Source organism: Lycorma delicatula, chromosome 3, assembly GCF_047948215.1.
Source record: "Lycorma delicatula isolate Av1 chromosome 3, ASM4794821v1, whole genome shotgun sequence".
Classification (NCBI taxonomy): Eukaryota; Metazoa; Arthropoda; class Insecta; order Hemiptera; family Fulgoridae; genus Lycorma; species Lycorma delicatula.
This window is the reverse complement of record NC_134457.1, coordinates 51,359,464-51,372,910: the sequence shown is the minus strand read 5'-3', so window position 1 is coordinate 51,372,910 and position 13,447 is coordinate 51,359,464. Positions and strand designations below refer to the sequence as shown.

The 13,447-nt window shown below is 29.0% G+C and overlaps 1 protein-coding gene across 6 annotated transcripts in view; it reads left to right on the top strand.

The window, feature by feature from the left end:
• The window catches only part of LOC142321589 (uncharacterized), a 74,473-nt gene that overhangs the window by 57,280 nt on the left and 3,746 nt on the right, over positions 1–13,447 (top strand). For all 6 annotated transcript variants that reach the window (XM_075359806.1, XM_075359805.1, XM_075359804.1 and 3 more), the window contains exons 8-10: positions 2,750–2,912; positions 6,659–7,057; positions 11,446–11,513. In XM_075359806.1, coding sequence (XP_075215921.1) covers positions 2,750–2,912; positions 6,659–7,057; positions 11,446–11,513 — 630 coding nt within the window. The remainder of the gene's footprint in view (positions 1–2,749; positions 2,913–6,658; positions 7,058–11,445; positions 11,514–13,447) is intronic.

Here is a 13,447-nt window from a genome sequence, read left to right as displayed (position 1 = left end):
CACTTAACAGATACATTTTTTTGTACAGTTGAGTATTCCCAGAATTCTGGTGAATGCTCACCACTAGACCATCTGTCAAGTATGATAACTTCTCATACTTGAGAGTACTCAAACTAAGTTCTCTTCTGTCTGAAGAGAACTTATTAATACTACAGTAATTATAACATAGAATATAAAATTATATTTTTTTAGAATTATTTTTCCAGCAGTACCAAAAATGTTGACTTCATACACATGTACTCATTACTTATTCATAGATTGAATTTTTTTAGTGTGTTTTTTATTGATGCTTATCTAATGTTATGTTATCATCTTTGATACTAATTCATAGTTATTTTAATACATCATCCTTCATACCTCTTTCTCCCTCACTCTCTATCTATCTCTCTATCTATATATATCTACTGTGTGTGTGTGTGTGTGTGTAAATTCTGCATGTTTAAAATTAGTATCTATCTGTTTTTTCTCTTTATTTTATAATTAGATGAATTATATGTTAAAATTTTATGACTTTCTTTTATATTTTTAGTACTCATACGTATTAACATTGTTCAATTTCTCTTGACTAATGGCTTTAATAATATTAATACTAAATTCCACTGTGTAGATCTATTTACCTCTTAATATATATTTTTTATTACTTTAATTGTGTTAACAGTTGCATAAAATAGAAATACATGTGTGTATGTATGTGTGTACATGTGTGTGTGTGTGTGTGTGTGTGTGTGTGTATTTGCGTGTTTGCTTGTTTGCCTGTGCATGTAAGTGCTATGTGCAAAAAATGCACATAGCACTTTTATGTAAATTTAAGCAATGTTAAATTTAGTTTAACCAAGGTAAAACATTTAATGGCGTAATTGCTATACAAAAATGTCTGTAATTTATTTTTGTCTGGATCAAATCATTATCTATTATTATTATTATCTTTCAATATTACATAAAAAAAGAGCCACGCTTCAAAAATAATTTGAAAAATTCAAAACTATATAGAAAAATAATTAATTAAAATTTAAAACTGGATTAGGTTTAAATCTAAAATTTTTTATTGAAATGACCTCCAAATATTTTTATAATTTTTTTTGAGCATTTATATTTTTGTAATTATAACATTTAATTTTGATAGTTATTAATTTTTATCAGATGATTTTACGTTATAGACAAGTTACTTGCATCATGTCCATATCCATTCTCTATTCACTGAGAAACATTTAAGTTCTTGATAGCTTCAATTTTCTTTTAGATTGTTTATAACATTTACTCTTTCACACCTACTCTTTTTTATTTATATCTTTTACTGTTTCACACCTACTCTTTCTTATGCTTTTAACTTTTATGCCTACAGATCCTTCTTTCACTGTTTTAATAAGCCTTTCTTTCCTCATGTCCAAACCTGTTAGCTTATCTTTGAATTACTCTGATTAAATTTCTATTCTTATTCACTCTTCTTATTTTTTTTCCATTTTACACTATCCTATTTAATCTTCTTTGATCTTCCACCATTCCCATATTTTAAGTGCTGTGACTCTTTCTTTTTTCCTGTTCTTATATTGTTATTTCACAGCTAAACTGAAGTACACACTAAGTATAACACTTCACATGAAACTGCAAGTCTTCAAGTCACATGAAGTCAAGTACTACATAGTAATTGTTTCTTTCTATTAAATCCCTCTGTACACATGGCTATTCTTGTTTTTATTCCTTTTTTTAGACTTTTCCCTCTACCCTAAATACCCTTTTTTAGCCTTTTCTACCTAAATACTCTTTTTTGTTTTACTTTTTCAATTCTTACTACTTTTGTGTGAACCTCCACTATCTTATTTTCTCATTTCCCGTTTTTTGCCAAAATTCATCTTATATTACATTCTTTTATAAGATCTTCTGATTTTTTAGTAATTTATTGAATTTTCTGTTCATTATCTGTGATGCTATGTAAACCTAACACAATTTATTTTCCTTCCTCCTATACTGACCCTTCATTTTCTAAGCAGTTTATACCGTATCTCAATATACTTGTTAAAAAAAGTTTGGTGATATGCAGCACCCTTGCCTCACTCCTCTTTCTCAGTCAAACCATTCAGTTTGGGTCCATTTTTCATAGCCGTTTTCTGACTCAAATATAATTTGTTAATCAATCTTACTTCTTTCCAATCTGTCTGTGACTTATTACTATTTACGTAACTTTATACCACTTGACACAGCTGAATATTTTTTCAAATATATTTTATATCTAAAAGCATACATTTTTTCCTTTACCACTACCTCTGTACCACTTACCAATAGTCCTTTTTAGCACAGTCACATTCCGTTTACATTTGCTAATACTACTACCACTACTACTACCTTGGATCACCTATGTTTTACACTATTTACTGTCCCAAGATGGTAAATTAACACTATTTTATCAAATTAAATGTTAAAATTATACAAAAAAAATTAAAGAAACAGAATTAAAACTGTTTACATTTACATCATTCATTTATCTATTTCATTTTCATCTCAGATATGAAGAGCTCTCTTAATAACTGATACTCAGCTAATTTAATGATGATAATCAACTATTTTTCTGCAAAGAGCTCATTATTTAGAAAATAAATATTGAAAAAATAAATAAAATAACATCAGCATTAAAATGCTTAACTATTTTTATTGGTAAAACAAATGTTTGTTTTTCTTTTATAGCATGAATAAGCTATAAGTGTTTTTTGTTAATAAAGATATGTCAATTTTATTTTTTGTTGTCTTTGAGCAGGAAGTTAAAGAACATAATGGGGAAACTGCAGTTGAAGAATGTAATCCAGTTTTAACTAATGGGAAAAAGGAAACTGGTGAAGAAAGTAAAGTAGTTGAAGATAGTGATGATGTATTATCATATAAAAAAGAAGAGCATGATCAAGAAGATAATTATGATAAAGGTTAGTATAATTAGATAGCCACATTGTAAGTACAGCACATAGGCCAGTACAAGATCAGTATAATTATATAATTCATTGTAAATTCAGTACATAGACCATTGAATAGAGTTCATATGAACTATGTTATTAGGGCTGTCTCATTTGGCAGATATTGCTTAAGGACCTACACCACTTTCATCCCCTCAGAATTCAAGGTAATAATGTGCTACATGAACAAGACTAAAATACTTAAGATCCAAAAAAATCAAAAAAAACAAACAAACCTAAGAATTTTTACCAAATTTGTTATAGTTGATAATGAAAACCAAGAACTGATACACAAGTTGGAGAATGAGAGGCTCATTTTCATTTGTCAAGAGTGTTAATAAGCAAAACTTTTGTTAATGGTTTCTCACAAAACCTGTAGAACTTTATGAGAAACTGCTTTACATTTCTGTTGTTGTGTAATGCACAGTCTTTTCCTTATTTATTATTGAATTGATATGGTAAAATAAGATTTCACTAGAATGAGTTATGTTCTCGTGTTAGACACGCTGTTTAGTTACTGAACTCATCATCCAGCAAGTAAGGAACTATTTTTTCAACAAGTTGGTTCTACAAGACATATTTATGTGACTTGGAAATTGTGTTAACAAGTTCATCATTAACTAGTCAGATCACCTGGGATTTCAGCATACATTTAATATTTGCTGGTGGTGTTTAGAAAGTTAAGTATTCAATGTATCAGCACTCCATACAATTCAGCTAAAAACATTAAATCCTGCTAGAAGGTAATTCTTACATAAAAACTACAAAGACTTGACAACAGTCATACCTACAGCAAACTGATGGTCATTAAATGGATGTAAATGTTAAGGAAGAGTACTTTGCCAATGTAATTTAAGTTTTTTATGTCTAAAATTTATGTTTAAAAATTAAATAAATGAAATAATTTACTATTTGTTGTGTGTATATTAAGTGCTGTAACCATAATGGTTGTTACAACAACCATTAAGGTCATATACATATGACCTTTCCAAAGACAAACTTAGTCCTAGAAATAATGCAGATATTACTAAAAATAATGAACATCTCTTGCCAGACTTGCTAACTAAATTCAGAATGAAGTGGTTTCCTTCTGGCTTCTTTGTTGAACACACAGTTGCACATCATCATATCAAGCCTGCTGTAATGTAGATGTTCAGCCCTCCAACTGACAATATTACTCAGTTTGGCCATCTGATGAACATTATTACTTTCAAACCTCTTAACTAGTTCTCCTGCTACCTTAGATGCTTTTCATTCATCATATTTATAGGAAGGAATGTAACACAGCAAATTGATAAACTTTGTAAGAAACAATGTGCATTATATTGTCTCTGATCAATTGGTCCTAGTCAGTGATCATTTTATTTTTTGCAGGTTTATATAATTATAGCGTAAACAAGTATTATTTAATATAAAATAAAAAGAATGACTTTCCTGAGCTGTTAATTAAAAAGTATAATTTTTTAGTAAAAATCATTTTGCATAACAATTAAAAAATTTATACATTCCCATTTTACTTTTTATATAGATTTTTTACATTTTTAAATAATGAATATCTAATTCCGTAATCCAAACTTATAATGAATATACAAACTTTTTTCTTGATTTTATTCCAGAAAAAATTGCCGTGAACATACTTTCTTTCTGGGGTTCTAGTTTTTTAATACTTAAAACCTTTTGTTTAAAAGCTGTTTTGTTCTAAGGTGTTTTGAATGCTTTTTACTTTATTCCTTATAAAGTTTTAGACTGGAGAAAAATTAAAAGTATGGTACTCCTACAAAAAATTAAAATAGAAATAATTTTAAAATACTCGTGTCATGACTGTTGCTATATCATTCATTGATTGCTGTTATAAACAATATTAAAGAAGAATTATAATAATGGTTGAAATTAATTTTTTTCAGCTCTTTTCACCCTCCTTTTTTAATACAATTTGTTATTTGAAATTTGTCATTTCAAGCTTTTTAAAGTTGTAATCAGAATTAAGGTTTTTGGTTAAAAGTCACTTTTTACTCATTTTAAGTATCTTTAAAAATCAATATAGTTATTTAATAAACACCATTACCCTTCCTTTTCAGAAAAATCATGAAATATGAATTAAATAAATAATATAGAACTAAAAACTACTATTAAACTATACGTATAGAACCTGTATATATATTGTATTTTTTACAATTAAAAACCAACCCAAGTAGAGAATTACAAAGTAAATGAAATGACGGTTACCTTATTTTTCTTTTCTTTATCCCAATATCACTTTTGCAGGATCCCGCATCATCAGATTAATAATCATCAGTTGTAGAAAAAGGTCTAATTATATAAAATTGCATATCAAAACATAACAATTTTTTACCAAAATTACTATCATAGAAAACATGAAGTCAATTAAATAAAATAATTACATATATTTAATAAATATGAAGTCAATTAAGAATTAAAAATTAACTTTAAATATAAAATAATTAGAAGATTTATACCATGTAACCTGGCCAGCCAATGTTACATTATTGAGTGGATTTGAAATTATTTGTATACATTTTGATTATATTTGTTTTTATCCAAAACTGTGCTGCCATCTGTTGCTGCTTTTAAAATAGTGTCATCTTCATGCCTGTCTGAAAGTTAATCAAGTTAGATATTCTTTTGTACTTATATATAAGTACAAAATTAAAATTCTTAAGTATTAAAATTAAGTAATTTTTAAGTATTAAAATTCTTTTGTATATGTGTATATATATATAAAATTCTTTTGTGTATATATATATATATACATAATACAAAAGAATTTTCAATGTGATCAACTTTCAAACAGAGTATGAAGAGACACTATTATAAAAGCAGCAATAGATGGCAGCACATTTTTAGATAAAAACAGATATAAATAATTTCAAATCCACTCAGTTATGTAAAATTGGCTGGCCAGGTTACATGGTATAAATCTTCTAATTATTTTATTTTTAAAGTTAATTTTAATTTTTAATTCTTAATTGACGTCATATTTAAATATATGTAATTATTTTATTTAATTGACTTCATGTTTTCTATATATGATAGTAATTTTAATAAAAAATTGTTATATTTTTACATGTAATTTTATATAATTTATATACAACTGATGATGTTTATATATATATATATATATATGTATAAACTAAAACTTATTCTTAAATTTGCAATTATTGTGAGGAAAGGTGAAAGTTAAAATTCCAGTTGGTAACAAAATTGTATGAAATAGTATGTTGATTAGGAAGTTAGAAAAAAATGTAATTTATTTCTACTGAAAGAATTTTTTTTAAATATTGCAAAAACATTCATAACTCACATCTGAAGGAAAAAGTTTATTATCTCAAGTTAAACAAACATTTGCAAATACATGAAATGGAGATATTGTTTGAGAGGACTGGAGTGTTTTATTTTTTCAGGTATTAGTAACTTAATTAAAACAGGAAGTTCTATACAGAAAGTAATAAAAATAAAAAAGCCTTTTCCCATTCAAAATGCTAATAAGAATAGACAACTAAATAATAAAGAAAACGTATGGATTGGACGTTCAGTATATCAACATATGAGCCGGATCTGACAAAAAGGTCAAATCTAATGAAATTTACATATTCTTGTCTTTATTTCCATATGTTTTAGTGTTTGCTAAATCTTTTTTTGTGAAATTTAAAGATTCCCAATAATACATTAATATTTTTAATTTTTTTTCTAACTTGTAGGTTCTGTTTTTAATGCTGATGAAGAAAGAGTGAATAAAAATGAAGAAAAAGAAAATCAGAAAGAAGTTGAAGAACAAGAAGACGAGGAGGAGGAGCAAGAGGAGGTAGAATGTGAACTAGAAGTAGATGAAGTTGTGAAAAAATTATCTGAAGAAGAAAGTTTTATACAGGAAAAAATTAATAATTTAGAATCTAATTTAATTGATACACAATCAGAAGTTGAAAATGAAGATTCTAGAGATGTGTTACTAGAGTCAGAGGTTCCACTTTCCGTAAATCATAATGGAACAAAATATGATTATGGGGACGATGATGATGTTGAACTAGATAAAAAACATTTATTTGAAACTGAGGATGATGCATATGATAATACAGAACAAGAAACAAATTATATGACAGGTAAGAATAAAGAATTATCTACTGGAATTCTTTATTTTGGAATATTTTAAGTATTAAAATGTATTAAAAAATCATTAGCAGTTGTTATTTTCACTATATTTGGCTTCATTGGTAGTCCAGTGTCAGAAACATGGTTAATAATCTGTTATGGGTAGATATCACTGTAGAACTGAGATTAAAAGAAGTATAGTTAATATTAATTAGATAAATATCCATCTTGCCAGTTTACCTTTAAGTTGAATCAAAACACTGATAATTTTTATAACTAGTGAGCTTAATGATATAAAACAAATTGCTGAACTATAATTAAGACAGTTTAGCTGTGAGAAAATAATCATGAGACAACTTAATCTCTGCTCAAAATGATGCAGTTCTTTTAGTTTTAAATTAGTTGAAACAATTTCTAGTTTGAATAAGCAAAAAGGTGAAGGTGATAGAAAAAAAAAATTAGGGCCTGTTAATTCATTATTATTAAAATTCTCCCTCAGCATAATTCACTGTTATTAGATATTCTAAGCCCTACGGCAGTTCATCTTCTGATCCAATACCTTATCTGAAAAAAAAAAAAAAAAAAATAGCTATGGAGGATGATTTTGTAATACTCCAATGGCTTTTGTTGTCTTTCAGTTTGGGTAATTTATTTGACAAGGCTTTGTAAAGATTAATCTTGAATACCTTAAAGGAATGCCATATAGTTGTTAATATGCTGAGCTTTGAAATAGGATTCCTTGACAACCTAAATTTATGTGTCCAAATAAGGACAACAGTTTTCAGACTATCTATACTGGAAAACAGTGGATTACAAGGCAGTGTAATATAATTTGTTACAGCAATAACTGCAATAAACACCATGTAGAATGCATTGCAATTCTTTGTGTTTACTGTGGAGTGGGTGATTTCAGGTTTCACAGAATATAAACATTATATATGGGGGAAATTCAATGATTAAAGAGACAAATTGATGTAGAAATGAAACAGTTTGTAGGAGGAGTTTTTTACTTTCATGGCTTTAGGTTGGCATCACTGGAATGATCTGAGAACTGTTGACGGATAAAAATTGCTTTGTTTATAACCTCAATATTGCATTTAACGATGACATGTCCGCTTGAAGTTTCCACACTAGTTGAACAACGCTCAGTGATCCATTTTTTGCGTTCTGAAGGTGAAAAACCAGCTAAAATCTTTTCTTGAATGATTTTACAGTATGGTGAAAGTTATATGAACCGCGGAAATGTTTATAAGTGGATAGAACAGTTCAATACAACAGTCAAACCACAGTGACTGATGAGCAATGTCCTGGCCGGCCAGTTGAAGTGTCAACTCCTTCACTTGAAACTCGCATTGACAACATTGTTCATGAAGACTGACATATTACTGTTGGAACATATAGCAAAAGCAGTTGCAGCAAGTGTTGGCATAGTTCATAACGTTATCAGTAACAACTCAAGTCCAGCAAAACAAGTGCAAGGTGGGTCCCGAAAGAGTTAATGCAACAACACAAAACAAGACACAAAGTGTGTACAGACATGAAAGAACGCTATGAAAGGGAAGGTGACCCTTTTCTAAACAAGATTTTAACGAGTGATGAAACTTGGGTTCACCATTTTTGAACCACAATCCAAAAGACAAAGCATCATCTGTCTGAAAGAAATGAAGAATGCAAGCATCAGTAGGCAAAGTCATGTTGACCGTCTTTTGGGATGCCCAAGGTGTCAACCTTGGGCATCCAAGGTGGTGCCCACGTAATCAGCACGTAATAAAAGTGTCTACTACTCAGACATGCTAATGAAAAAAGTAAAGCCAGCAATGAGAGAAAAACATCACGGATCTAAATTGCTACACGACAATGCTCACCCTCATACTGCCCAGCTGACCCAAGAAACCAATGGAAAAATGGGTTGTGAGATTCTATCACATTCTCCCTACAGTCCAGATTTTGCTCCCTCGGATTTTCATTTGTTTGGTCCACTCAAGGAGGCATTAGGTGGAAAAAATTTCAGCAACAACAAAGAGGTCAAAGAATTTGTTGAAAAGTGGCTCAAACAACAAGACAAAGACTTCTTTGCATCAGGTATAAAAAAACTAGTTCATTGTTGGGACAAGTGTATTAATATTGGTGGGGATTATGTTGAGAAGTAGTAAGTTTTTTCTACATCAATTTGCCTTTTTAATTATTGAATATCCCTTGTATATATCAATCACAATAATTTCAGCTATTGAACATTTACTTAAAAATTCAGTTTCCTTATTAGAAGGTTGGGCAAAATTACTAGTTTTTTTTTATTCTTAGTTAACAAAACAACAATATTATGTTCTTTCCTTGTTCATGAATGAGTAATGCACATTAATTATTGTTGAAGCAATGTAGAAACTGGTATGTCAACATTTAAAATTTTTGGGTCTTTATTTTAAACATGCAATATTGACTAAGAGAACCGAAAATTCTTTGATAAAAAATTTGGGTAGTAATGTCTGTAAGGATGCTGATTAAATATGTATGATTAAACTTTGTCTTGATTGGACTATGATTCAATGTTTTATTACAACACAAAATAATAGGGTGTTAATAATAAGATGTTAAATCTCATCTGTTACAACTTTGCTGAACTTTGCTTCTGCTTCTTCTAGTCTGTTTTTTAAAAGTGGTTGAATCATTATATAACATCTAAACGTTTAATTTTATAACAGATTGTAAAAGAAACACACAGGCAAAGATTACTTTTTTAAATTCATTCTGAATTTAGGGATGTGTACTTGGTACGAGCAGCAGTTGATTTCAGTTGTGTGGAATTAGCTTCATATTTCACAAGGTTTGCCCACTAACTAATCTTGTGTCTGTGAAAAGATGTTGGACCAGAATTTTATGTTAAAACTACCCTGCTCTGCTTTAGGGTAGGTTAGATATTTAACCACACTCGACAGCAAGATCTTGGGAAGACTGAACCATTTTATTGCAAGATTTGTAGTGTTAGACCACGTGGGAATTGTTATATTTTGATTTCATTGTTAGGATACTTTTCCTTTTACAGTGCAGTACCAAATCAATATTAAACACATGTTAATACAGCCCTAACACACTCATCATAGTAGATGGGTTTGCACTATAAAGGGTTCAGGTTTTGTTCAGTTTCATATAACCTACCCAAAGAAGGATGTACTTTTCCACTTCTATATATAATGAGTCAAAAGAATTGTAACCCCTAATTCTGAAACTTTCAGATGGAGACAAAAAATTCAGGAGAGTTTATGGGTCATTTACTCTGTAATTTGCCAATAATAATAAAAATTTGACCCTTCTGGTGGAGAGAATAGGGGTGAGGGTTGTTATTTAAGAAATTCAAAATTTTAAATTAGCAACCATCATATGGCATCATTTTAAAGCTCTCATAAAGACAAGAAAAATATGTTTAAAAACTCTAGTAATTTCCCAATCCAAAATGGCATAGGTATAAAATTCAAAGTTTCTTTATTTCCAAAAGAGTCAGAAACCAATTGAATATTCATTCATTAAAATATACAGTGGTGTGAGATGCTTTGTTTTAGACGTACATTAATTAAGATTGAGAAAAGTTTACTCCACGGCTATTTTTCATCTTATTACTGCTAAAAGAGCCTCCCTGAATTCCTAATTTAATTTTTTTGGAAAGGTGAAAGCACCTTTTGTTCAATTATTTTGTGTACAAAAAAAAATGAAAATTTATCATAAATTTAATCTTAAGTAATAAAAAAGACAGCTTTGTTTACTAAACAATACCCAGATACTCATATCATCAAATGGAATTCTGCTCAGAACTCAACATGCAATATAGTATGTTGGTTCCTATATTGAAAAATAGATCAGTTTTTATATCTACTTAGAATATATATATTTAAGCCTGTTAAAAAGTAGGTAAGGTTCACCATTCAAAGTTTCTGTATATGTAATAATTGTATTGATACCAGTGATAGGAAACTTAAGTTGATCACTTTGTATAAAATATGCATGCTGGAAACTCATACATTCAGTACCAAGGAAACAAAGTCTGAAGCCAAAACCACTTTTGTGAACGTAGTATTTTACTTTAATGTCAAGAGTTCTGTGTTTCTGTCAGTTACACTTAGAAAAAATAAAAAATAAAACAATATTCTAATATAAGTATATGAAATTTGCTTCCAGAAGATGTTTGTTGAACTATTACACCAGATGTGTTGCATATTCCTGTTTTGAAGCAATAAGGAATTTGATTTAATATAATAACAATCAATAAACTTGCAATCAATCTTTTAAACTATTAATATTTATAAAAACTATCATTGCCTTTTTTCATAATATTTGGATGAATTAAACTCATATTTACTTTATTGCTTTGTAAACTGAACATTTCATTTATGTTATATTTAACTTTCAGCTCCACTCGATACTGAAGAAACTTTGGCTGATTATTCAGAAGTAGAAACTGTTACAAATTATAATAGGGTAAGTAAATTTTTATTTGTTTATGTCATTGTATACTTTTTATTTTGGCTTTTAATTCATTCAAATAAAGACAGTTTTTAGTTTTTAAATAGCAAAAGTACTTAAACTATAAATAAAATACATATTTGACATATTACTACTTGACTGTGTTAGGATGTTGACTGTGTGCATGTGTGTGTTCAGGTGTGTGATCTTGAGCCACCGGGTTGGTCTAGTGGTAAACGCGTCTTCCCAAATCAGCTGATTTGGAAGTCGAGGGTTCCAGCGTTCAAGTCCTAGTAAAGCCAGTTATTTTTACACGGACTTGAATACTAGATCATGGATACCGGTGTTCTTTGGTGGTTGGGTTTCAATTAACCACACATCTCAGAAATGGTCGAATTGAGACTGTACAAGACTACACTTCATTTACACTCATACATATCATCCTCTGAAGTATTATCTGAACGGTAGTTACCGGAGGCTAAACAGGAAAAGAAAAAAGGTGTGTGATCTTATTAGTAAGTAAACTTCTCTAATCACTCGGATTACAGTCACACTGTACATTTTGTAATACTGCAAGAGCTAAGACATATATTGTGTTATCTACCATGGATTGCACATGTTGTTAAATTGATTTCATGCATATAAAATTATCCTTATAGCAGTGGTTTAGTATTTTCTTATGTAAATCATATATCATAAATCAATAATTATTTACACTTGTTACATTGAAATCTCTTAATGACCGATTAGAATATTGTTCTGTATTATATTTCAAGAAATTTTTTTTACTGTCATGATTACTTGCAAAGTATCTGGAAGTGATTGTTTCTTGTTCAGATTATGCTGATAGTTTGTTTGGATTCTCGAAGGGATTTATTCCTACTTCAGTTCTGCAATTAGTAACCTACTTCTTAGGATTAGGTGCTACTATTAAAATATTAAGGATTTGTATAATTTTGGCTTAAAATTGCAAGGATGCAGTGAAACCATTCTGCATCACCCTAAATGCTCAGTGTGATTCAGTTACAACATATTAGAATTAGAGTCATCAAAGATCAATTTAGGGAAAGTCTACCATGGTTGCTTAATTTTAAGACAGCCATTCATTAATTTTCTCATGCTGATCAAGCAATATGCTTCTAAGTAATTCAGTACAGTTGTGTATTTAAATGTTACAAAAAAAAATTAACAATGGTTAAATAATTTTTTTTTCATTAAGGTTCAATATGATGACAGAGAATTAATGAAAAGAATTAAATTTCCATAAAAACATGATTTCACTTTATTTTACTGCTTAAACTTAAATGATATTTAAATATTTTAATTAAATAAACTGTTTTATTAAAAAAGAAACTGTTTAAAAAATGAGTTTCTAAGTTGCATTCTAAGTAAAATATTATAGATGAGTGCCCCGATAGATTTTTTTTTAATGAGACAAAAGGTTTTCATGAGAGTTTATCTGTTAAAGTACGAGTAATCTCCTTCTTTCATAATATAAAAACACTAGTGATATTTTTTTTAAATTTCTAACTATTAACTTATGACAATTTTTACCGCTCATCATTTTAAAATCCCCATATTTATCATTTGTTTTCTCACTTAGTCACCTGGTTATCTAAAAACAGACTTTTTCCTGTTTAAATTTGCTTTTTATACAAAAAGTTTTTCTGCAATTAAGAAGAACCCTCAGAAAATGAGGACCATTATATTTCTAGGAACTTATTGCTTTATACTATTCATTCCAATCAATTACTGGAACATATGCAAAGCATCTGAAATGTAAGAAGTACCAGTCAAGAGTTGCTTTCTGTAAGAAAATTATATTTATATCCCAGTCCCTATGGTGGACATAGTGAAGATTAGGGCAGATTATCTTCTACACTTCAGTGTGGCATGTTGATGTCGAACTGTGTATATGGCTTAGGGGAAAAGGCAATTGTAAAACAATT